The 27,792-nt window shown below is 32.2% G+C and overlaps 1 protein-coding gene across 1 annotated transcript; it reads right to left on the bottom strand.

The window, feature by feature from the left end:
• Window positions 1–244: 244 nt before the first annotated feature.
• On the bottom strand, window positions 245–12,514 carry LOC121128695 (uncharacterized). The gene is made up of 19 exons (XM_040724286.2): window positions 12,040–12,514; window positions 9,372–9,694; window positions 9,199–9,289; window positions 6,950–7,352; window positions 6,496–6,879; window positions 5,869–6,168; window positions 5,647–5,800; window positions 5,378–5,547; window positions 5,028–5,305; window positions 4,844–4,928; window positions 4,590–4,671; window positions 4,381–4,516; window positions 3,769–4,049; window positions 3,526–3,698; window positions 2,991–3,467; window positions 2,314–2,928; window positions 1,966–2,252; window positions 1,743–1,896; window positions 245–1,668 (listed from the first exon to the last, which is right to left on the bottom strand). Exons 1-19 carry the CDS (start codon window positions 12,054–12,056, stop codon window positions 1,096–1,098), a joined length of 4,983 nt encoding a protein of 1,660 aa, XP_040580220.1. The 5' UTR covers window positions 12,057–12,514; the 3' UTR covers window positions 245–1,095.
• Between the last annotated feature and the right edge of the window lie 15,278 nt (window positions 12,515–27,792).

Genomic DNA, 27,792 nt, shown 5'->3' with positions numbered 1-27,792 from the left:
TTAAATGTAAGTCCAAACTTCGTGTAAAATGCTAATAAAATTCGAGACTAGCATCTGTCTAATTTTGATTTCGGATCTGGATCCCAAAGTTTGGATAACCAAAAATTAATCGAATATTTGCGTGAAATGATTCAACAATAACTGGATCCGACCTATCTTAATCTATCCCGTAGTCTTGGAGTTTTCTTGCTCTTTATATAGAGGAAAAGTTGAGAGATGCCATTATAAAGTAAGTACACCGTTCTTTCTTTTGAACTTTTATTTATTGGCATAATATAAAATAATATATGTAAAAACATGTATGTAAAAAAAAAAATCATTCGAAAAATGCTGATTCTGACAGAAAATGGCCTATAGAAATAAGTATCACAATTAAAAAAAAATATATTCTTATATCACCAATTAGGATTTTTCTTCTTCTTTGTTTTCTTTTGCTTAATTATTCGTCTTTAAATGGCTATACACTACTACTATTGCTACTAAGTTAGGTATAAGGGTTCTATCTGTGCTTTTTTACCTTGTATGTATGTAGGATACAAAAATAATTCTTTTTACTAAATAAATAACTATGATTGAATTAATTTTATTTGAAAAAAAAGAGGGGACGGTTTTGTGGTATGAAAATTGGGTTGGTTCTACAAAATAAGAACAAACAAAAAAGTAAACCCATTATTATTGAACCTTCATTGAACGAATAATTGTGGTCAGCATCAGGAATTTTAAAAACAAAACAATAACATTATATATGGATAGAACAAATAATTTCTACTTAAGAAATTAGCTAGGAAATAGTCATACTGATAAGTGATTGATATAATAATACATTAATATCCATAAGAGAGAAAGATAATAAAATGGGTTTCTATTTGTTTTAGCAATCGTTATAATCCATACTAAAACTGCCAACAGTGGGGGGTACATTAAAATAATAATACATCAAAATCTATTCTTCTATTAGGACAATTAGTGAATCTTTAAAAAAATGAATTCTTTTCTGTATGCGTTTCAATTTCAATTAAAATAATAAAAATAATAATTATTCTTCGTCAAAAATATGCAGTAAAATGGTAATGTGATCCTGGATTTATAGCATACTTATAAACCGAATAATTCAGAAAGATTGGGTAGTCGAGGTAAAAAGCTAAATAATGGCCGAGGCTGTCTACTCGGCGCTGGTATTGATGGCAATGGAGGAGCTAAGTTTGCTGCTACATTTGCCGCATTATGAATAACTGTTGTCAGAACAGGGGGAGGAGGGGGTCGTACCCCTGCTGTGGGTAAAATAATTGGGAGAGGATTCCTTAATGGAGGTCGTAGTGGTGGAATTGGCACCCTATTAAATTGTTGGGGTGGGGGCTGCTGTAGCTGTAAACGGGGTTTCTGTATGTTATTGATGGAGGTGATTATGTTATTATTATTATTGTTGTTGATATTGGCATTGTTATTAACATTATTATTGTTGATATTGTTATTCAGGTTGATGTTATTATTTGTCACGAGTCCTGTGAATCCAGGGGCTTGAAGTTGATCTGCGGCATCAATCACCAAATTCGAATTGAGAGCGAAAGAACATTGCGTCTTACAGATGTTATCCCTTCGCACTGCCTCCTCCCCGAATTCTGATATAAGTGCGCCACAATTATTGATTTTAAGGGATTGACATTGAGCCTAATAATCAAAGTGGAGTCAACGTTAGTTAAATACAACATTTTTTTAAATGGGTTCTTCTAATATATACTAACCCCTTCCTTTGTACAGGTACAACTCGTGCAAGGAGATATCTTTCTTGAAGATCCGAGTGTGATATCCAAACCATTTACTCTACAATTCGTAACCTCCTCCTTCCAGTGACTTAAGTCAATATCTGGAACGGATCTACATGGAACTCTTGGATTCCTAAGGAGTTGAAAGATAAGTATAAATTATATTTCATACTTTTGAATCAATGGTAGTACTGCTACTCACAAGAACTCATGAGGCTGATCAAAAATTGATTTTTGTATATCTCCAACAATATCACAATTCTCACAGATAATCTTGCCAAGAGTCATTTTACGAATCTCTGTTAATTGAGCCTCTGAGAATCGATTATTTGCGTCATTGTTTTCATACCAAAAACGATCACATTTCTTGATTTTCTGAAATTGAATTCCAATGATGCAAGCAAAAGTGGGACCCACAAGAGCTCCTTGGAGGGGATTCTCACTCAACCCACCTGTGAATAAATCCACATCATCCACACTATCATATACCTACAATGGAAATAAATTAATTAAATAAAGAAAAATTATTTTTTCTTAAATCTATTCATACTTGTTTCAGTCTTTTGATTACATCTGCATTGATTTCTCTCCCTAAATCCTCAAATGTTCTTGCTTTCTTTAGATTACATGCAACTCTATATTCATTGTAGGGTCTCAATCCATGATCACGCCCCCTTTGAATATTGAGTGCAGCTAAATCAAGACCAGAAAATGGGATTTTTTTTTCTTCAAACAAATGGTTGGTTATTTCTCCGGATATAAACTGATCCTGGTTCTCCATAGGCGTAGCAACTAGACCTCTGATAACTTCATCAATCATTGTTTCTTGATATAACATATCTGGGTTGAAAAATCCATCACGTAGACGAATATGCTTTTTCTTTTCCTTCCAATCAGCAGACATACGGGTAAGCATGGGACGAATGAGTGAATGACCAAATCTGAAGGCAGCTGTGGCAAATTCATTGAATATGCCAGGATTACAGGTAGACTCATAGTCTGAAGAATATCCTTGGGTTTGAACTCGAAGATTATACAAGTTCATATAATTCCAACCAATGATCCGAGGAAGGAACTCATTATAAGTGATGTGTTGATTCACAGCTGATAAAATATGCCTTCCCTCATAATAAAGTTCGTCATCACTCCAATGAGGATTGACTCTCTAAAATATTATCATCGGCCAATATTTATACGGTTTAAAAAAAATTGAGCAATGAATCTTACTTTCAGCTTGGTGACGAGACGATTATGTTCCCTGAGAAAAATAGTATGTAAGGCAGCAAGTCCAGGCTGCTCAGAGGCTCTAGCATCTCCTCCTTTGAAACAAAATCCTGAAGCCGCTTTACATTCCTTATTGGAACTATCCTTGGGCATAAGATGTTTGCCTCTTCCATGACTGGGTAGTGTAGTGTTCAGCCTACCATCAATGTTTTGTCGTAAATCAATAGAGTCACATTTGTCATTCCCATAAATCATAGATGCATCAATGAAAGCCGTATTTTGGTTAACTTGCTCTCGTGGGCCAAGTCGTTGCTGACCAGGTAGGGATCTTGTAAATGCAATACAATGTGCTCTTCCAGAAGTGGTATTTAATGCAGGGAAATAGGGATCATTTTTTGGGACAGAAATAGGCCAACACTCAGGATGAACAGTTCGCGCAGAGTCACAACCACGACAATCCAAAATGGAATCGGGGAAGCCCTACTCACAAAATTGATAGTTTGGTCAAAAAATACGCTCAATTAACTAACAAACTTACTTTATTGACGGGAGTGAGCGTAATGTCATGATCCAAAAATTGTCCAAATTGCATGAGCATAAGAGTGTATCGTCCATGTAGATGGGAAACATCAGCATGTACCACTATAGACACCATTCGAGGAGATGGGAGGCTCTTACCCGTAGCAGACCTGAACCTTGGACGAGATATAGCTAAATGGAAATAAATGATCATTATTATAGACGATTGAAAATCGATAGATAACATTCCTTTTGTACGTACCGTCATCATATTTTGCTGATAGAAATCGAACAAGTGGGGTGACACTTTTCCCGTACTGAGGATTATTGAGGTTATTACACCATCCATTCATAGTTCTATATTTATGGGTGTGGTCACAAGGAAGACTGTTTTCATCAAATGGACAAACCTCCAGTGGAGCATTTGTGGGGATCACCCGTGTAACGTCAATGTTGGTTAAACCATCCGCAAAGTCATCAATATTTACATCAATGGAGTCACTATTTCCAGTTACTTGACGTTTGATTCGATTATTTTCAGGCCTATCAGAGTACAAATAGCATGAAAAAGCTTCTTTTTTAATATATATGTAGCTCGACTACATACATTTCAAATTCAATTTAATTAAAAATATTAACAACAATACAATATATAAAACCTTTAAAAAAATTGCACTACACTATTTTATTTTGTTAAGGCCAGAGGAGCGCCTTTATCTTTGACAATGAATAAAGAATTTATAAATAAAGAGAAATCCTTGAAACAAAGATAGTATACATCAATAAAAGATTTAAAAATAGATTATGTAGAATTCCATCAAGAAAAAAACGAATAATAACATAAGTTTTGTAGATATTACATAAACTGACTTACTCTTGAAGGGAGTTGATAAAGACTCTGGATGTATATTCGAGGAGAAGAGAGGTATTCGACAATTTAAGAGCAACTTTGTTGGGACGACTAAAAGCAAATGCTGTTCCCAATGAGGACTGAGGATTTGCTCCCATGTCTATAATAATAATATATAAGAGTGTTCAGTTAAATGATTTTTTTCTTTTCTTTCAAATAGGATCATTACTCACTATGTTCCCAAAGCATGTACTCCTCTTTCCTCCGCTTGACAAGACCTTGTGTTCCTTTTTCAAGTGTTTGAATTAAAATAGCCTTTACATAAAAAAAAGTATAATAGTATATATCATGGTTATTGTAATATTTACTTGTAAAAGTAAAAATAAATATGTAAATATTAATCATGTAGTATCTATGTACTGAATAAATACATACTGAAAGTACATTGTAGACACGAGTACTTATTAGTATTAAAAAAGAAATATACCTCGGGGACTTGAAGGGCAGGACTATCAGTTTTCCATTGTTGAAAGTTAATTTGCGGAAAAATATCACAATGAACTGGAGAATTCCTATTTCGATCAGAACCAAGGAAAATAAAGAATTAATCATATGAACTAAATTCATCATTCCTATTATGAACATATGTGAAACAAAAAAATCCTACTCACAAATAAGGATCACTGTTGAGAAAAACCTCGGGCTGTACTTCATGAATGTCCTTAAAGTTGGAACAAATCAAAGATGCCAGTGTGACCTTACGAAGTTCTAAGAGTTGATCCTTTCCGTAAGCGGAGGGAGGAATGTTATTTTCGTACCAAAAGCGATCTCCTTTTTTCAATATTTGAAACTGTTGACCCAACAGACAACCAAAGGTAGGGCCAACAACTCCACCGGAAAGAGGCCGCTCTGCTAGACCTCCAATGAAGAGATCCACATCACTTACGTGCTAATAAGTAACAAAATCATTAAAATAGAGAGTCTTCTTTTCTCATTCTAGGTATCTAATTGTGAACCTTACCTCATAGGTTGTCTCCAAAAGTCCTATCACTTCCTTGTCCACAGTGTTACTTAGCTCCTCAAAATTTCGAACGGGAGAAAGGCCACAAGTCTCTCGGACTTGCGTATAAGTAGGTAAACCATGATCACGTCCTCTGTGAATAATGTTTGCAACGAGATCCTGATTTAAATCTGATATGAAATAAAACCTTTATAATTTAAACTATTTCAATCTTAAAAGATAGAATGATGCACATTTGAAGGGTTGGTTCCTTCTTTTCGAGTACTTACAAATCTTGGTGTCCCTAGCCATAACAAGATCAGCCTTTTGGGCTGGTGTTCGTGATAGTCCCAGAAGTATTTCAGAAATGAGTTTTTTATCTTTCGCGTGGAAAGGAGCCCAATAGGTGGAATTGAAAGGAACTTGGCCCGTTTGCTTTCCCTTCTATGTATATTTAAGAAGGAATATAATTATTAGTTAAGCAAAAGATGTTAGTCAAATTGATGACTTACACTATTGAAGAAGTTCAATTTAGGTGGGAAAAGTGAGAGCACGAATGGAAGGATTGCATTACCAACAGAGTTAAGAGTAGTGACAGGAAGTTCTTCATCATATTCCATATTATATCCATTTGATTTTGGCTCAAGGTCAAAAGTCTTCATTAGGACTTCACCCAAAATGGCTGGAAGGAATTCATTGTAGGTTATGTGTTGAATTTCTGCTGATACTATGCGTCGAGCCTCTTGGTATAGTGTCTCTTCGTCCCAATGAGGGTTCACTCCCTCAAGGCTTCGAGCTACTCGATTGTGTTCCTGAATGAAATATAGTCATTTTTATTATAACATATTACCATTAAATTACAATTTTGAAGGTGGATTACTAATAATTATGTGTAATTACTTTAAGAGTACAATATTACAATATATATTTATGTTTCAGTAAATTCATTTCCTAATGACTTTTTCCTTCCTTATTAAACATTTAAAAAAAAAAAAAAACACTTTTAGAAATAACATTTCATCTTTTCAATTTTGCCTCCCATATTGACGTCAAAATATAATAGTTAAACCAAGAAAGGGAGAGAGAAATATAAATAACAATATAAACTTGCATCTTTCAAGTCTGAAATTGCAACTTACTTTTGCCAATAAAGTATGAAGGACTGCTAATCCCGCGTTGTGATTAACTCTTTCATCCCCTGATTTAAAACATTCATGCCCATCCAAATTAGGACGACAATTGGGATTATTCTTATCCAAAGGAAGAACATTGCCTTCAGGATCTCCCATTTTAAGCAATCCACCTTCCAATTTCCTCCTATCTTCACCAGACTTGGGAGTAGATCCATAAATTCCGGAGCCATCTAAAAACGCAGTGGCAAAGTTCATTTGCTCCCTTGGTCCCAGAACACAACCAGGCTTGAGACCAATGGCAGAGCGAACATACTCTTGGCAAACTGTTTGATCATTGACAATGGGGAAGCATTCCATGGCATTTTCTTTTCGAAACATGGAGTCGCAACACTTTAATGAAGGTAGCAAATTAAGAAGATTACTCAAAAACAAATCAATAGATTAGAAGTAAATTAGCTACCTGCTCAAATCCGGATAGAGGGAGAGTATAGCTGATATCATGAGCAACAAATTCTCCCCATGTAGCTGCAATGGCAGTGATGTGTTCATGAGGATTGTTATGTGTCCAAACAAGTTTAGATGAGACAGTTGACGCATCAGGAAGTTTTTTTTCTTCCAAAATAGAGGACTCACGAGGAGTACCCACTCCATCCTCATACTGAGGCTCTACCAATCGGAGATAGGCAGCACCTGTGACACCCCACATTGGATTTTTGACATTATTGCACTCTGCATTTGGTGTACGATATTTTTGTGGGAAACAGAATGAGGCTCTAACATCAGGACATAGTTCAGAGAGCATTGTATCCTCAATCCGCACATTTTCTACTCGAGAAGAAACTTCTCCTCGACCCAAGGCATAGCTAGATACATAATGGGAACAAGAAATTAGGAATAACATATTTGTGTCAAAATATATATTTTTATTCATTTCTGTCATTCATAGCTTACATTGCCCATTATTAAAGAAAGACAGAAGACAAACATGGCGGCATTTTTTAAATAATACTAAAAGAAAATGAAACAATCCACACATGACCACAAAAATGTGTTCATGTGTGGATTGATAAATATATTATTATTAGTTAAAAAATTTAATGGCTTTGTGGCTTTCATACTCTATACTACACAGATAGAAGAAAAGAAGAAGAAAATAGATATTTCACTAGTGCAATAAAAATGCAAAATGAATTTGAGTCGTATGAATTCTTTACATTGTACTCTGCCTCCCCCTCCCAAGAGAAATACAGCCTGAACCTCTCATTCATACTTATACCTTAATTCCCAGCTAACCTTAACTAAGTATGTACATGTATTCAACATTTTGCAATCTATATAAAGGAATTGTAAGTAACTCTATGCATGCTACTAACACACTCCTAATCCATTGGTTTAAAGTTTTGAAGGTTTCCATTCCTTTATAGTTAGGGAAAAATGAAATAACAAAACAAAACAATAAATATATATATATCAATGTCTTGTTTTTCACCTTCGATCAATGACAAATTTTGAGGTTTTAGTCATCTGGCCAACATCCTACGACCATACACACACATATATATATATATTAACGATCATTAAACATAATTTGAAATCAAGGATTAATTATGTAAGATATGTACATACAGAAGGCATATACCTAAGTAAGTAATGCATGTAGGGCCGTCGTCATAGAAGGGTGACACGTAGTGTGGTGACAGTCCTTATTTATTCGGTGCAGTCCAGTCTTAGGACCGGTCTTTTGAACTCTCATTACTAGAACTAATTTTAAAAAAGAATAGATAAAGTTGAGAGATTTTATTACGGATCAAACTTTATAAGTTTTAGGAATGATATACAGGATTGAACTGAACTAGAAGGGACTGCAGTTTTCAGTCCTGAATAAGAATCCACACAACACTAGTAAAACCTCCTATGGATATTTCAATTGGAAAAAATGTGATGTTACTCAGAGAGTTTCTCGTTATAAATTGTTTGGTTATTCAAAAAGAAAAAAAATGTACAAAAGGTAATTTAATTCTTTCTATAAAAACCATTATAGATAAATAAGTATTCTTGAGGGTACTGGATGCTTGTGTCTTAATATATATGTACTGCCTTTAAACTATATACATAGTGCATAAACATTGGAATAAATAAATATATTATCCCTTGCCAATTTTGTAAGCTTGCCACTGATAAATAATGGGATGAACGTCCGAAGATTGACCAGACCATTCCATGACATTAATGTGCTTCTTCTTGAGTCACTCCTTTGTGCCGTATGCTTTTGATGATTGGACTTCTAAAGTGCTTATTACACGACTTATTTTCATTGCTCTGTCTTAAGAAAAGGAGATTGTCGTCCAAGATTTACAGGGTACATGGCTCCGTCCATCCTACCTTACATTTGGTGAAGTCATCCTTCCCATTTGCAAATAAACATCCCCAAAATATATGTAACGTTTTTACTCCCATGGTTGACAATGGGGATTGGTTTTTGGGGCTATACTCAGCATTTTTCAGCCTTCAAAGACTTTTTTTGTTGTTAATATTTTGTCTCTCACTGTTAAAATAAACCGTCCATTAAAATTATAGACGGTTCTTTTCTTTGCCAGTGAATAAACTTACAAAATCGCCAAAGGATCAAATACTTATTTCTTCACTCTACATATGTATGTATGCATTGAACAAGAAGTAGTAATGAATAAAAAGAATAATTCTCCTTACTTCTTGGCTAATTGTCGTGTGACTTCTTCTATAAGTAAAGCCGCGAGAGTCACGTTCCTTGTTGCCTTCTTAGGAAGTGGCTTGATGCCCTCTGTAAAAGAAAAAGAAAGAAAAAAGGTCAAAAAAGGTATTGCTACTTGAATGGATTCACATCCTCATCTTCATCACTTTACTTTTTTCTTTCTCAAGATCAAATATAAGCTTCTTTACTTTATCCATGGACTTTGACATGAGATAATTGAGCTCTGGAGTAGAAGGAAGAACATCCTTGGAGAACTCTCTTGGAACAATAACGACGGCATCTTCATCATCCCTTGGAGCAGTTAAATAATAGTCTGGATGCTCGTAGATTCGACGTGCAACACGTCCATCTGATAATGAGGAAGAATAAGAGGAAACGCTTTCTCCAAACACCAGCGTTGGCTCTAACTCATCTTCCTCTTTGAGGGAATCACTCACAAACACGCAGAATATTAATTGTAGTATCACAAAAAGTCTGCAAAAAAACAAAACGAGAAAAAAAAAACAGAAAAAGAAGTTAAATTTAAAATTAAGGATCGTAGTCATTTTCATAGCTAATTAGAATATTGTATTAAATAGCATCATCATCACTTTTACAATCACCTCACCTATTTAATTTGAATTTTTGAGAAAGTTTTCTTCTTAAATGATTATTTTATCAGCCTCACGGATATGAAGGGATAGAAAAAAAGGAGAGACTTTTTTAAAAGAATTTTGTTTAGCTTAATCATTGGTTGAAAAATACAAATGGAGTCCCTTTTTTAAATATGTATATAGGTATATATCTCATTAATCATTTGGCTGTTCTAGGTATGTCTACCATAATACATAAAGGATTTAAAGAGAGAGAAATTTAATTATAATTATTTTGCAATTCTTTTTCATAAAAAAAAATACAAAAAATGTAATAAACATATATGTACACAATTATGCGGTATTGACCTTGAAAGTGAAAACGCATCTTGGAGTATTTTTTCATATACATATAATATATGTATTTTCAAAGCGCTCTTTTCGTAAAAGAAAAATAAAAAAATTGGTTTTTTTAATATTAATGATTACTCGTATATACCATGCTCCAAAATAAAGTTGAATTTTCAAGTGATGGAAAAGAGTTTTGAAGATGTGTATCTTTTAGCTTCTTTCGCCACATCAGATTCATATTGTTAATTCTCCCCCCATATTCTCTCGTTCCTATTCTCTCGTTCGAGTACTGGGTGCAATTGTACTATACTATACGACTAACACACCAAAGTACAAAATAAAATATAAAAAAACAACTCAATCCATAACCTTGATTTTTTTAAAGGATATTACTTCCACGTCCTACTATGTATTGTAAGTATAATACGACTAGTCGACGAGGGCTGACGAAAAAACAAGGAGTTCTTTCACTTAGAAGAAGCAAAGGTTTTAAAATATGTATATATATATTTATATGTGTCACATCAACACAAAAGTAGGCTATAATAATTTATGAATTGACAAAATTGAGTGTGGAATAAATTTGTATTCTTGGGCGAATTATATTCGTCCATTTCTATGAACAAATTGTTCGTATAAGCCCTATGGATGTGCTGCAAATTGCACTTGAATTCACCAAAATGGATCACATTAAAAAAATGATAAAATTGATGGATTTTATTTGAAAGAGCATGCCAGGGTCAATACATGTTTTTTTAAAAATCAAATAAGGGTATTGAACTGTAGCTACAACTCTGAGGCATTTCAATCCATCCCAGAAATGTGAATAATATGGCTATAACTGTTCGAAATATGTCGTTTTTGGGGGTATTTTCTCTTTTTATTTTATTTTTATTCAATATTGTTTTTATTATTTTTGACCCCCTCCCGCTCTCTTTAGGAACTGCATTCAGGGGCGTCCACAGATGAGCTGTAGCCAAAATTAATTTAAGTATTTTTTTTCTAAAATAAAAAAAAAGATTTTGTTTTTCGATTTTCCCTGATAAAAAAAGGTCATTGAAGTATAAAAAAAAATTAAGGACTTTTTTCTATAAAAGATTCATTCGTTGTGGGAAAAAAATCCTGGGGACGCCCCTGGCATTATTAATTACAACAACAACTACATATATGCCATAACTAAATATATAATATACCCATACTAATCATTATGAGCTGATGACATGTAAAACCTATATATAAAAAACTCAACACAATAAATGTTGATAAAAGGACTTTTGACCTTGACTGAGGACAGATATTGTTTGTTTACGTATTATCATTATTATTTTGACATTTTGGGTCAGTCACCCAACCTTGACATCTCAACTTTTTTTTTGCTTTGCTCTATAGAAAACATGGTCAAAATCTTTTTTTTTACCTAAATTTGAATTCCTAAAAATACTGCATATGGAACAAGCTGCTGTCACAAATAAATTACAGATTAAATACGATGTATTGGATAAACCTTGAAATGATTGAAACCAGTTGAACCACTTCTTTAATACACACTATATAGCATAATAATGATGATATTTCTACTACTTAGTTAGTTCGTTCGAAGATGGACTCTTTTACTTGCTCTACAGACTTATTTTTATGTTATAATTATTTATTTAAATAAAAATAAAAAACCACTGACAATAAAAAGAGATTAAAAAAAAATTATTCCCTTTTTTTTTCTTTTTTCAGACCCCAAATTTTTTTTGACACGAATTTTTTTATTTTTCTCACATGGTTCAAGGATGATGACGATATTTTTGAGATTCTTATTAAAAATACATAGATGGGTTACAAAGAACGGAAAAAAGAAATGAGTACATAATATTTACATAGTGAGAAAAAAGAAAAATGCCTTACCTCACAGCCTTTAACATTATGCCCACAAAAGTATGAAGAGATGTATTTTACACTTAACACTTGCACTTCTTCCCTATTTCGGAGTTCAACTCTGGGGGCTCTGTGTAGATAGAGATAATCGTGTTGATATGATTCCAAATGCTTCAAAATTAGAATAATGAGCGAAGTTTTTATTTGAATACAATTATTGGATTATGACGAGGTATAGTGGGAAAAACTTTTTACTAAATTGCATGATTATTAGCAATCAATGTACACAAGGATTCACACTGGAAAGTTAATAGTTCTATTTGTTAATGTAGATAATAAATAGATTTGTAGAAAGAGGGATGAGTTTTTGTTCAGTAATTATGTATAAACTGTCAGAAGTTTTGTTGGGAAGGAATCGAGAGGAGAGGAGACAGTGATCCGTCCCTGAGCGACAACACACGAATGAAAGAAGAAAGTACCTTCTTTTCGTACGAAAAATGCGTCAAAGTACCTTTTTTTCACTCAAAAAAACAGTGTAGCGTTTGCGCCTGCGAACTTGACCGTAAAAACGCTTCTCGATACGCGCTCTTGGATCTGTTCTTAAGGATTGAAGTTCAACTAGGAACGTATGTATGTATATAGTACTTATTGTAGGTACAATCAAGTAGTAAACACATTCTACATTTTCAGCACGGTATTTCCCCCTTAAATCTCCTACCTACTGCAAATATACCTACATACATACAAAGAAGAAAGAACGTTCAGCTTTCTGTCCGAAAAATTGTTTGTTAATACCTAGAGTTGGTTGATTCAATATGTCACTATTATTAATTATTAATCCATGCCTTGATCAGAGGTGCAAACATATATGTATATGTGGTGTACAAATTGCGACTTGTATAGAGAGCAGTGAAAATTTTTAGTTTTTGAAACTTAAAATAAAATAATATATATATAGATATGTAATCCTGTAGACTTCCCTAAGTGGGAACCCAGCACATGTTTGATCCCCTACTTCTAAGTGTTGAAATGGGGGAGCAAATCTCCTGCGTCATTGCCGAGAATGCGGCAAATGCCGTTGAAATTTCCATCCGCACTGCCTACAACATCAAGAAGTCAATTACAGCACCATACAGCCGAGAAGAAAATCCCCTTTCTTCAGCAATATATATGGCTGCCTTCTTGCCTGCCTCCATGTGGACCTCCTTCAGCCCTGACATCAGCCCCCTGGACTTTGGGGGCTAAAAGGAGAGGAATGCCTGCCACACCTTTAATTTAAACATGGATTCGCTCCGAGCTGCCATCATAATAGTGTGGCACGCTATGGATACGGCCTTTATCGTCAAGAACTGCTAACATGTTCGCCGATGTGTCGGGGCTGTTATTGCTTTTGGAGAAGGACGACTTATTGAATAAAAAAATTAGCTGAATAAATGATATCTTAATAACTTGGAATAGTTAGGCTCTCGCAACCTCTCATCCCTGAACGATTCAATGAGATTCAAAATAAAATAACAGTACCTATATGAATATATAAATATCACACTACAAACTAGCATTAAGTTGGAAGCGTGATATTTTAACTTAAAGTACTTTGCTTGATTTATTTAAGTTTATAATCATGGGTAAAATATATATCGCCCCAGGTGTCCGTAGTGGCTACTGAGCAACTAAGTCCGAAAGTATCGAAACTGTGTCTAGAAACATAATGGAGCGACATTTTTCTATGTTTTCCATAGATGAGTTATGAAGAAAACTGTGGATTTGAGCCGTACCTACCCAAAATTAGAAACCTTCAAAATATTCTGCCTTTGTAAACTTTGTTTGATTTCTTCTCATTATAAACTTGAATCTAAGGATACTAACAAATTTTTGACCAAAAGAATTTCACGAATACACCATTGGAGGATTACACCATTATGACAAAGAAGATAAGAAAAAAGTTTAATTTGTCACAGCAGATTTGTAGGAAATTTTTTTTGATATGGTGGATGATAATCAACAATAGATCTTCATAAATTGACATTTATGGAAGAAACGACTGGAAAAAGCCTACTGATTGTGCTCAGTTACTTTTTTTAAGGATTTTTCATCTTGGCTTCGTGAATGGGAAGAACTTGGGGACAAGACCACAAGTCTCACACGGGACATGTTTTTGGATGCCCCTCAAACAACAACCGGAATATTTAATCTAGAACCATATATTCTAAATGAAGCCAATGTGAGCTATGTTCTTCTTGGACATATTAATTCTGATATTATTGCGGCTCGTTTTGCACTTTACAAGAGGAAATGCGGCACGAATATAGATTTGAGTGTAAGACAATATTTGGAAGCAGAAAAATGGATCCACGTGGAAAATATTATAAAATTGTTTTTTTAGCATTCACTGACTGAATATATTATTTAAACATAATACAAATTAGTTTGATTTGTCTCTTCTTGATTCCATAAAACTCAAAAATTAAAACTTTTCCCCCGGTTCTATATTTGATCAACTGAACTTTTTTTTAAGGAAAACAAATTTTTACAAAATTTGTTTTACCTTGTCTTCCCATGAAAATTTTTCTTACTATGTGATAATTTTTTTAGCAGGACAAAAGTGCAATGTCTTTTTTTTTTTGAAGGGATGGGGGAGGATGGAGAACTACAGCCCCTCCAGCCTTCTTCCTCTACAAACGTTCTTGCCATCCCATAAACAAACTGTATAGTATGCATGTTGCAATTTCTTCGTCTTAAAGTTCAATATTTAATTACAACATTGGCCATTCTAATTATTCACTATGAATTGATAGTATCATTTTATTTTGATGTAATAAAACTACATAGTTTATATGTATTTATGAGTTATAGAACAAATGTGGGCATTATATCTTTATAATGTGCCAAAGATACTTTTATTTTAGTAATTGATGTTCAAATAGTCAAAAATTCCAATATTAATATATTGATTATCCATAGCACATTCAATTCTTTGCATTATCCTCCTCCCATCTCATTTTTGGTTGCAACATGTACAATTTGTTCACAACATATTATATAAAAGAAGATTCAATTCATAAAAGAATACAAATAGGTATAACTCCATCATGAGAGTCACCAAGATATTATTGACCTTCAGTCTAAGAAGAACTCCAATTTCACAAGTACCTACGTAGATATGTATTTTAAAACTATAGACAAAAAATAAAATAGATTGAGATTCATAAGACAACCGGCGCCTATTTTTTTGTCTATTGTATTAAAGTTGAATTGGGTCTACATACTCGGTATATATACGTGTATGTATGTGCATTGTATACACAATACACATTCGGATATCATATGAATCAAAACCAATATTCTTATCTTCATACCAATGAATGTACAACATACTTAATTAGAGACATACTAAATTTGTCTCAATATCGCTCGGACACTTTTATTAAGTCAAAAAAAATAAAAAATAATAATAACTTTTTTAATACTAATTTTACATCCATTTTTTATTTATAATATGTTGAACTACATCTATATTGATATGACAAAGTTTTTATTCATGAATGTATGAATATATGAGAGCAAGTCCATGATGTACATATATTATAAACATATTTTGATCTAAGAAATAACAATGTTGTCTTATTAATGAAATATTGGAGGCGTGTGTGCATATAGCTTCGAACGTGTATACAGGGTGCACTGTACATATGGCTTGCTATGGTATATATTATTTAATTAAAATTTGTCTTTTACCCGATCCCTAATGACTCCGGGCAATGCAAGTGACTACCGATAATAATATTGTATATATATATAATTTTTCAAAAATTCCCCCCTCCGCACCAATATTTATCTCCACTCTTTTACTAACCCTTTGGTACACTAACTTTATGGTCGACGCTGACATTTTTGCCCAGTACTCCTTCACAGAGCTCTTCAGGTTGGTGATATTTTGGTCGTAGGTTGTACAGCTTTTTTTCTCTCAATGACAATGTAAACATATGTGAGGCTGGGAATTTGGGTGAGTGAGAAGAGAGGATGGTACTAGTGATTAAAGCTAATTTTTGATACTCAGCTGCCTGTTATTTTAAGTTTTTGGTGAAAATTATATGTGTCTGTTCTAGAAATGAAAATCTTCTATATTTCGAATGACACTAGAGTAGAGTTAATGTTAAAATAGTTTAAATTTTTTAATAGTAATTACATAGCACAAAGGATTGCGGGAAACTAAAGATTATTTATTAGATGGAAATATTATCACAATAATGATAACATAAAGAATGAAGATATTAAATAAAAAGAGCACACGTAACAACCGTTTTTGCATTTTATTCTCAAAACAGTTATTTATCCATACACACATCTAGTAGTCTATGGGATTTAAGTTTGATAATACCGGAGGCCAAGTAACCTTTGAGCAAAATTCTACTGATCCTATTTTTTTTTTCTCAAGTAGGATTAAGTGGTCTTTGATGTGTGGCATTTTTGCCCAATCTTGAGTAAATATCCCATTTCCAAAACCATACGTACTGTTGAGAACAAGAAAACATTGTGAGAGTCTTTCCGGCTAGACACTGGGCAGATATTTTAATTTAACTTATATATTTTGGGAAATAATAATAATTAACACAATTTATTCAAGCTTTGAATCAACAAAATATCTCTAAATGATTGATTTCTAATTTATAAGTGATGTCTCACGAGTAAAAAGCGTTAATGAGAACTTGAAGATTATGGAATAAACGGATCATGACTCGTGGGCATAAAAAGCAGAGCCTAAACTACCAAGTTCAAGCATTAAATATCCATTTTTTATTAATATTAAGGAAAATAGTGTACTATTTGACGTCAAAATAGTACCAACCAATAAATTGACTTAAGCCTTACTGTCTATTTAAAAACTTTTTACCTAATTTATTACAAATATGTTATTACATCGTTATACAATCTTATTTCTATACTGTACATAAAATCTAAGTATTTCAATGAAAGAATAAAATATTTTTCTTTAATAATCCGACTTTGATCGTCCATTATCCATAAAATAAAAAATAGAAAAAAAAAACACAGTAGAAATTTACATATTTTCTTCAGCAAAAATCACTTTTATTTTATTCAAATAAAAGGATTTATCATTGAAATCAAGTAGTATTCAATGAATCTGTTAAGGTTTTTTATATTCTTAAAGTCATTTGATGGAGTTTAATCAGGATTAATTTGAAATTTGTCCGCTGTATATGATAAATGTATGAAATTTGAGGTCCCAAGAAGGCGTCTTCTTCCATTACGATACAATTTATGACGTGAGTGGTAATGCTTTATGTGTGCTTTGTACAAGCTTGCAACTTGCATAAGCAAATTATACAAATTTCTATTTCTCCGTAATAAATTTTTTTATTTTATTACAATCTTGGTCATTCCTTATTGCCAATTATTAATTGTTACCATCATGTCATTTTGATCCATTAACATTCAATGGTTATTATTCATTCATGTGAAGTATACCTGTTGGCATTATAACTTTTGTTCCAGGGTATGCTTGTTATTTTTTTATTTGCATTAAAATAGTAGAAACTTACACCACTAATATATTGATCACCATGGAATATTCAATTGTATTTGACGTATTCCTTTTTTAATAGTTCAAATTAAGATCTTTTTGTCTTTTTTTAAATAAGAAATAATGTGGCTAAACATTTTTAGAATAAACAAATTTGATAAAAAATAGTCATGGGCCTGACTTTGAGGATGTCGTGTACCCACACATATTTTAGACAGGGCTTCGTGTCAGCTATTTCAATGAATTATGTACGTTGTAGGTACAATATTAAATAAGACATAAGAATCCTTACATATCTATAAGTATTATAGAAATAAATAGACTCGCATACTCGTACAAACATTCTTAAAAGTTCATTCATCCGACATCATACCATAATATATAATCTTATACCTACAATATGTGTAAGGAGTATTCACCTAATGAATTCAAAAATATATTATAATATAGAAAATACATATTTATGATATTATCTGTTACAATTAATATGATAATGATTTGTTAATCTATTGCCATAGGTACATCACCTCCACGGAATGAGAGTTAAATGGGAAAGATATTCGTTCAAAATTACATGAGGAAGGATTTCCATGAAGGAATCAGTGGAAATTTTATCTGAAATATGTAGTTACATATCACTTGGTCACTTAGGCTGGAGGGTAAGGCCTAAAAACACATCTACTCTCGTTGAAGAAGGGTTCTCGTAGGTAGGCCTAAATATTATGAAAAATTTGTATAAATGACGTCACAGGAGACATGTTTTTGTTTTTTTTTAAAGAGTGACCTTTTCTGAACAAAAATGAATAAATATATGTATTTTCTAAAAAGGACCACAAGATGCCCCTTAAAAAGTAAATTAAATGAATATTTTGATTGTCTTCTTAAAGAAGGGCCTCCCATGTTTGAAAAAGAGTGACCTTCTCCTAAAAAAGGTCATTTTATAAATATAAATAAATATCTGTGTTTTCAAAAAAAAGATCGGAAAAGCGTCCTAAAAAAATTAATTGAAGAAAATATTTTTGTTTGTCTTCTAAAAAAAGGTCAAAGAAGGGCCCTGGATTTTTGAAAAAAGAGTGACCTTTTTCTAAAAAAGGACATTTTAGAAATATAAATAAATATTTGTGTTTTTTGAAAAGGACCACGAGATGGCCCTTGAAAAAGTTAATTAATATTCATTATGTTAGTCTCTTAATGAAGGTGAAAGAAAGGTCTGCATGTTTGAAAGAAGAGTGACCTTCTCTTAAAAAAGGTCATTTTATAAATATAAATAAATATCTGTGTTTTCTAAATAAAGATCAGAAAAAGGCCCTAAAAAGTAAAGTGAAAAAAATAGTTTTGTTTGTCTTCTAAAAAAAAGTCTAAGAAGGGTCCTGCATTTTTGAAAAAAGAGGGACCTTTTTCTAAAAGGTCATTTTAGAAATAGAAATAAATGTTTGTGTTTTCTAAAAAAGACCACAAAAAGGCCATTAAAAAAAGTTACGTAAAATAATATTTTTATTGGTATACTTAAAAAAAGGTCAAGAAAGAACCTTGCGTTTTTTGAAATATGAGGGACCTTTTCTTAAAAAGGTTAAAAAAGGGTCAAAGATTTTTGTTTTTATTTTTGGGAGAGGGGGGTGGGGTGTAAAAAAAGGAACCACGTGGCTTATGTCTTCTGAATCCTTATGCACTTTGTAAATTTATTAAGTAGATATATGATAGAGTCCATGTAATGCATGAATGTAAATTAAAAGTAGTACACGACATTCAAATGTAAATAAATAATGATTAACGAAAGAAATATATATGTTTACATATAATAAGTATAACAATAATTAATTGATCGTTGGAATTTATGATACGTTTTGAAATTATCAAACTATAATAATTATAATTATTTCTATAATCCACATATGTCAGTCGTAGAGTTTTGTAAATCATAATGAATTATCGTAACATATGAAAAATATTTTCTGTTTAAATAACCTGTTTATTTAAATACGTAGAGATATTCATTCCAATACTTTCATTAGAAACAAATATTTTATGCAATGCTTTTCATATAGGTTGGTAGATCTCAAGATCAAATTAATAGGTTCAAATGAGTATCTATAGTGTTGAAACTTGGTTTAACATGGAATTTTTTATTCGGTTGGAAGTGATTTTTTCTTGACTGATTTAGACTGATATTTCGGTACAAATTGAGATCTCAGACTGTGCACCGAATTTTAAATATTTTTAAATCGAAACCAATTTTTTCAGTTTCAATCTACGAAACGATTTTCACTAATTTATGAGTAATATAAATATGATTTATGTATATGACGTTATTACTCTCTGATTCAGAAAAAAATACAGAAATAACAAAAATATTTTTTGAATTTATAGACATGTACCTACAAACTAAATTTTATAATTTTCTTAGATCTTTTAAGGCGAAAAATAATACTGAATCATTTATGTAAATAGATGTTGGGTTAAAATATTTTTCAAATAAACTCTCTTTAGTCCACAAAATCAGAAATTTTGTTCCATGGAGGTCATTTTTATGTTTTTTTTTAATATATATGGTGTTAGTTAACAATCCATTTTCAACAAAAAGTTCCTTCTATAAAATTCAACAGTAAATAAATAAACAAAACAAAGTCATAAAATTGCTAAAAATTTCATAAAAAGAATGAACAATAGTTACATAATTTTTAAATTAAAGGATAAAATAATAATTATTCGGTAGATCCGGAATAGCCTTTAAATTTCTTATAATTGTACATTAAACAGGGCAAGAATTTTAAGTTTTTATCTGACAATGAGTGGTAGAAGTGTATTATGTCCCCAGCATAGTTCCATGAAGACTAATGCACCCTTGGAATCCTCACGGAGAAGGTAGAATACCGGGCTGCGGCTGTGATCAGAATATCTCTGATTTCTTCGATTCAGATAGGCTTCACTACTGCCAACTACTCTGCAATTTTGCTTTTATAGTTTGATAAGGCAAGCTCCATAGCCTTTGTTTTTGACCAATTGTAGGCTTTAATAATTTTTCTGTAACTCCAGCAATGTTCAGTGAGATCAAATCTCTCAAAATCTGGAGTGCCGGGCAACTTGCAAACGCATGCATAACAGTGTAGGCACAGTCCTTACAGGAAGTATTAAAATTGCTTTGCATCCCTGATTTTAGATATGGAATTCGTGATCCTCATCTTCCAGGTTTTAGGTAAATTCAACTAATTTAAGTATCCATCACTGATTTTATATGTGATGGCTTCAGAGTATGAGGGAAAATTCGTCCTTAAGTGCCATAGAATTGGAGTGAGATGGATGATTGCATATCTTTTCAGCGAAAGAAAAACTTTCCACTATTGAAGAAATAATTATGATAAAGAATAATGTTTTCCATTTCAACTTTTTTGGGCCTTTGAGATGTTTAAAGAAAAACTTTTTATTACTATTCTGACACACAATGTCAATAGTAGAAGAGGACAAAAAGAAGGGTGCCCTTTCCGAATGATCCTCTGGACCTCTTGACTATTGACACTCTTTTTGATCGAACAATCAGCTATTCTAAATCCTGTAAAGGGATCCCATTTATCCAGTGGAAGAATAACTGTCTTCTTGTTCTTAATCTTCAAACCAGACCTCTTTCCATATTTCTTAAATTAGTTCATTAAAACTTCAATCCTATTTTTTAATTGTTTTTCTCACTTTACCTCCAATATCAAAGTGAAATCCCCGGCATACATATCAATAATATGCTGTGACGTTACGTTCCAAAATCAACTACCAAACCCCCAAAATTATTTCTTATGCTATTTCCAAGATCTTTAATCCATGCTGCGAAAAGTACTGAATCTGAAGGACAACCCTGGCACAACTTCTCTATAAAATAATTGGTTCGCTTTCCAAATCACCTAATGCAATATTCGACTAGGGGCCTAGTTGATATTATTACTATTTTTGCATAGAATTTTTTTTCCCTACATAGATTAGCATAGAATGAGTTGAATCCTCTACAAAAGTATTTTCTCTTCATGAGTAAGCATTTTCGGCATTAAAAAATATACATGGAAAATTAACACGATAACCCATACAATTTGTATAATGTTTTAGGTGTCATGACGTTTCATTAGATTAGCTGCGAGCAGCTATGAGAGGAAGGCAAAAAACATAAATCCCACTCTGTATCCCACAAGGCCATAAAGGCCAAAGAAAAGAATAACTCTGATGTCAAACCTCAATTCTACTCTGATTCCAATAGGGATACTAATCGGGAACATTTTGGGTGTGTGTAAAAAAACCCGAAAATCAACATGGCAACTCTGACAATTTGATTAATGTTTTTGAGAATAGCAGCTTAACTGTCATAACGTTTTAGTAGAAGAACTACAAGCAGCTGTGACAAAGGGAAAGAAGAGAGGGAGATAGGAAAAAATTACTCCGATGTCGATCCTCAATTCTACTCTGAGTCCAAGCAGGGCCAACAATTATAACTTTACAACAAATCTTCAGGATTACTCTCGGTCTTTTATTTTATCTGGACTTGTATACATCATTGATATGCTGCTGTATGTAGTAGAAAAGGAAGTTCACTCCTCAGAAATTAAATATTAATGACAAAATACAAAGGAAAAGAAAATTTAGTCTTTAGTTTGCTCAATCCAAAAAACAGACGAACTAAAAAAAATACCCGATTTAAAACACTACTTATGCCTCCACTACAAATCCTCAGAGTTACTCTCTGTCATTCATGAGTACAGGCACTTGTGGTTATACTTTATATTAGAAGCTATCTCCACAACAATGAAAGAATAATAAAAACAGCTTTAGAAGAAAAAAAAAAAAACACTTTTCAAATTACCAACAACGAAAACTCCCATGTAAAAATGCCTAAGATTTACAGCCCTATTCATGTTACATACTTTAGCTTCTTTAGCCATTTTACTTAAGGAAAAAATGATTTATGAGGAGGAATTTTACAATATATAATTGTCTTTATTGATGTTATGTATATTCTATAATGCCTATATATATATATACATACTTTTTTTTTTTTAAGGTAATAATAATATTAACTTCAAGATGTAATAATAATTTCATTTTTGTAGAGAAACATACAAATCTACGTTCATTGTTACTCTATTTATACCAACTCGAGAAGCTTTAAACTACTGAGGAGAAGCAGTGAGACTTTCCAAGAATAAAAGAAGTAGGAATTAAGAGCATGCAATAATAAAATCAATGGATTCAGGTGAAATAAAATCTGATTAACTGTTTGATATTGTGTAGGTTGTATTTGTAATTTTATTTTTGAATATAACTTATTAATTTTAAATTGTCAACATCAATAATGATACGATTGAGTGGTTAATACATCAGGAAATAAAGATGGCTGCCTAAGTTATTATTAAGTTTTATTGCATCTTCCAACCTTTTTTTCAATAAGATTTTGAGAAGAGCAGAACACTAAATTAACTATTAATTAGCCAATTATAGCATTATCTCCAAAGCTGTACTTCAATTAATAATAAAGAGTCATTCACACCTTAACAAGAATGAATTCCAGTTCAATAAATCAATGTTGAGAGCAAAGATATCTGAGCCAAGAGATCAAGAGTAGAAAATATACATAGGAATGGAACTACTCTTCCCCTTATTTGTGTTCTAAACGTTGATTGGTTGGACTCAATTTTGTTTTTATTAAGCTGTGAACAATTTCTCTTCTGTTAGATATTAAATGAAATTGAATAGTTCAAACGATAGGTGACTATATTTTGATTCGACAAAAGGAGAACCTGTGACCCAATTTATTTAAAAAAATATATTTTTTGGATTTAGGTGTACTTATATTTTGTTTTTAAACTAGCAGTAGTTTCTGGCATTGCCCGGAGTAATTCGGCGTCATCTAAAAGATACATTTTCCATTTTTGGCCTTTATCTCTGTTTTTTATTTTTGAGAAAATGTTGTAAGATACAATAAGAAACACATTTTGTAGGAGATAGATTGAATTAATTATATATGATTCATCTCCCTTAATATCATCGAAAAAATGTATGCTTTCTTCATTCAGACACAGCAGATGATTACAGAGTTGGAACCCAATCCTTGCAGTAGCATGAATAAAACCTTATTTTTATGGAAAAAAGAAAAAACTATCAAAACCAATTTGTGATATGGTTAAATACTATATTCATCAATATTATTCAATATGTTCTCCTTCACAAACAATACAGGTCTCAACACGCCGGTGAACATATTGGGAGCTACTGATGATGACTCTGATCATGGCAGCGTATTACGGTTGTAGTGAATCTAAATTTAGATTGAACGTGTAGCAGACATTCCTATCCAAGGCAGCCCAAACTGGTTGAGATCACATGGAGGGAGGCCAGTAGTTGGTCGGATATAGACAGCAACAGTCGCTGCAGCCTTCTCGGCACTGACCCTGGCGCGGAGAAGATCGCACACGTGTAGTCTTTTTTGTTATTACTTTCACATTTTTACACTTACAGACATGGTGTAAACTAGTTTTTTTTGTTTTTCAGCTGTCGTTTGGTTGTGTAATGAAATCTCGTAATTAGAAAATAACGGGGATACAATTGTCATTAAATACTATTGCATGTGCTCTGAGTCTCAACGTACTGAACCCTATTTCTCCCTACAGTCACATGAATCCTTTTTGAAGGACCAAACAAACTGTTACAAACATCAAGCATAAAAATGTAACAAAATGAAGGTCAAGCCGATACAATGTTCTTGAAAATAAAAATAATAACTCTGGGCCTAAATAAAACATATTATAAAATTCATTATCATATATGGCCAACCCAAAGGAGATTGCTGGTTCTACATATTATACCTATATATATTGTTCCTAAGGTTTTTTATGACTTCTAATAACCTTTAATTTTCATTGAAGAAAAAGAAGCTATTTCTTTTATTTATAATTTCTTCAAAAAATATGTATGTATGTACATATTACAGGACTCGAAGTAATATAATTACCCTAGATTCCTGAGAAAGTAATTAAAATATACAACCTATTTACTCGTAAGTATATTAGATGTAGAAGAGGAGTGACCTTTTGCTACACCATGAATCAAAGAAATGAGAATAAATATTTTTATTCTCAATGAAAGGGTTACCAATAAGGAAGCAATGATTATTTTCACATAATTAAGTTGTACATACTTTGGTATTTGATTCATAACCTCCAAAATAGGATTCATTGTGTGTATTAAATAGATCAGAAGGGTCCATACGAATTGTTAACTAAAAATCTTTTTTAAAGAAATCAAATAACTCATTACTTAAAATACTATGTATTTACATAAAGACACAATTGAATGTACAATATAGTAGTTTTGAGTTCGTGTTAGGCAATGTACTCATTTGTTCGAATTCGGTCGAGTTGATTTTTTGAGAATTTCGACGTATGTAATGGTGTTAATCCAGAGTTATATCCATCCTTAATATGGGATTATAGTTAAGTAGTATAGCAGCTTACCATTTGAATTAATTTAGTAAAACTTTAAGTATCTTTGAAACAAGTGAATATTTTGCTAATATTTTTAACTTAGTAATAACATAGGCTATTATGACAATATGACAAGCCAGGGACACGGGCTTTTATTATAAAACCTGTCAATCTGTTCACCGGCGTATCGAGGTTGTTATTGCTTGTGATGGAGGACATATTGAATTAAAAATGTGAAATCACGTAGCTCAACAGACAACGCAAAATTATTGTCTTAAACTCAATGCGCATAGGTTTGCGTATCAGTATCAGCAAGAGAAGGGAATATACTTAATATATATGAACTCCAGAGACAATTTGTAATTAGAGTTGAAGAAATTGTAATACTAAAATGTATCACAAATTGGTTTTGAATTGTCTTTTCTTGATTACAATAAAACCACGTTTTTTCGCAGTTGAGGTATACTACTGCAAGTTTTGGGTCCCCACACTGTAAATGTGTACATTTCCCCCTTTTTTATTATTATTTAAATAAGGAACTCAAATCTTTTGGCCTTGGAAAGCTCAACAAGAAAATAACGGGGTTTGGTCATTTCAAAAAGTGTTGCAATGGCGTTTATATTGAGGGGAATCCTGCAACACAAGGTCAAGTTCTTAAGAAATATTTTCGTGTAGCCTTGAAAACTTACTCAAAATAAATACAAAAACTAAAAAAAAAAAGAAAAACACAACACACATAGGAAGAAGAATATCATACAAACAGAGATAGGTATAAGCATTGTTCAATAATGATCTTTTGTGTGTTTCTGTCTTGCTTATTTCTACACTTTTTTGCTTTGAAAAAAAGAAGAAGTAAAAAAATTCTATGTCCGTCTCAAATAGAATGATAATATTGAGTACTACAAATATATAGAAAAAATTTCCGTTAGGATCATACTTACTTATTTAGTAAGTATACAAAAACAAAAAGGCGACATAACCCGGAACCATTCAAATTAAAAATTGGGAAATGATAAAAATGGAAAGAAAGAAAGAAAAATGATAAATAAATAGAAATACTTCATCATCATACACAGACTTTCATTTGAAACTTGTTTTACTGTCTCTATATTTTTTATACATCACTCAGATACCTAGGAATTAGTGTTGGGGCTCGGTCTGAAAATCCTCGACCGGTCTGAGACCGGTTTTCAAAGAAATATTATGTCTTACAAAAAATCGATCTGAATCGGTCTTATACAGACTTTGGTCTAGACCAATTCTATAGGGACTGTTTAATGTCCGGCACGACTAGTTTCTGCAGATGCAGGGCGCTAGAATCGCTGCAAAGCTCAATAGGATATTAAACGATAATTATAACTAAAAACATATTGAAATGTGAAAAATCTAAGCTTAATGTAAAGTGTATAACATAAGAAAATGGAGTAATCTGAAATTTTTCGAAATAAAGGCTTCTTAGTCTTAGTGTTTACAATTTGAGATCCTGGCAGATTTTGTCTGGATAAAGGTCAAAAGAGTGTCTGCAGGATAATTATTATTTTTTTTTTTTTTTTGGGGGGCTTGATTTTTTAATTGAATTAACTCGGTCCAAGGCTGTATATTGTTTCGGTTTGATCATTAGTAATTTTTTTAAATTAAAAAAAAAAAAAAAATTTAAAAAGATATACAAAATCAAAAATCAAAAATAGTTATTCACAGAAAATTAAATTTTTTGGAAAAAAATCGATAGCTATTCATATAAATTAAATTTTTCGGGAAAAAAAATCGATAGCTATTCATATAAATTAAATTTTTTGAAAATAAAATTTGGAAAACTAAAACAAATTTCAAATATTAAACTTTTGTAGAAAAAAAAGGATTATATTTACTAGTAATTAGCCAAAAAAATCCTCAATTTTTTTTTTTTTTTTTTTTTGGGGTAGTAGTTAAAATTCCTCTCTGTGCGGACGCCCCTGAACCATTCTTGTACATCAAAACAGTTTATATCGGTAGATGAATTGATGATGATGTCGGTTGTGGATGCCAAAATTGTAACGATCGATATATATATATATTTGTACAATTCATAAATCAGGAGTGGGGAAAAATGAGTTAATAGATTGAGAGCGAAAAAGTCAGTATTCAAAAGTAATTAAATTTTGGTTCACCGTCCAAAATCTAGCTCTGAACTGAAATATTGGATCAAATTGCTCTAAAAACAATTAGTAATGACCAAACTGAAACAATATATTGTCTTGCACCGAGTCTCAACCCTATTTATAGGGAAATGTAAAGGTATTACATGCATAGGTAGGGACTGCAATATATCTACCTATGTACAAATAAAACCAATGCAAACATTATACCATGTGTGTAATTACATGAAAAAATAAAATGCCAACTAAGGTGACGTAGGGGTAGTTTAACAAACCACTTGGTCACCTAGGGAAGATGGGGTATTGACTAAAACCACATCTTCCCTCATTTGGAGGCTAAACTTGGAACACGTTTACCAAGGACCGTGAGTACGGGTTGGGGGGTTGTTTGCTATACTATAATACATCTCCCTTGACTAAAAGCTTATTTTTTGCTCTTGTCAAAATTTAGAAGTTTAACCATTTTCAAAGATTCTTAGATATTTTTTTTCGCTTTTGAATGGATTTTTCTGAGAATGCATTGATGACATATAGTAGATCCATACATCTTTAGATGCAACATTACTGCTTGGACTCAATACACCATCTTTGATCTGTGTTTTTATTTTTTTCTATAAACAAATGTCGAGTTATATCCATAAAAATGGTTAAAAAA

The sequence above is a fragment of the Lepeophtheirus salmonis genome, chromosome 1 (assembly GCF_016086655.4).
Source record: "Lepeophtheirus salmonis chromosome 1, UVic_Lsal_1.4, whole genome shotgun sequence".
Taxonomy (NCBI): domain Eukaryota; kingdom Metazoa; phylum Arthropoda; class Copepoda; order Siphonostomatoida; family Caligidae; genus Lepeophtheirus; species Lepeophtheirus salmonis.
The sequence above is the reverse complement of the archived record's forward strand: the minus strand, read 5'-3'. Positions and strand labels throughout refer to the sequence as shown.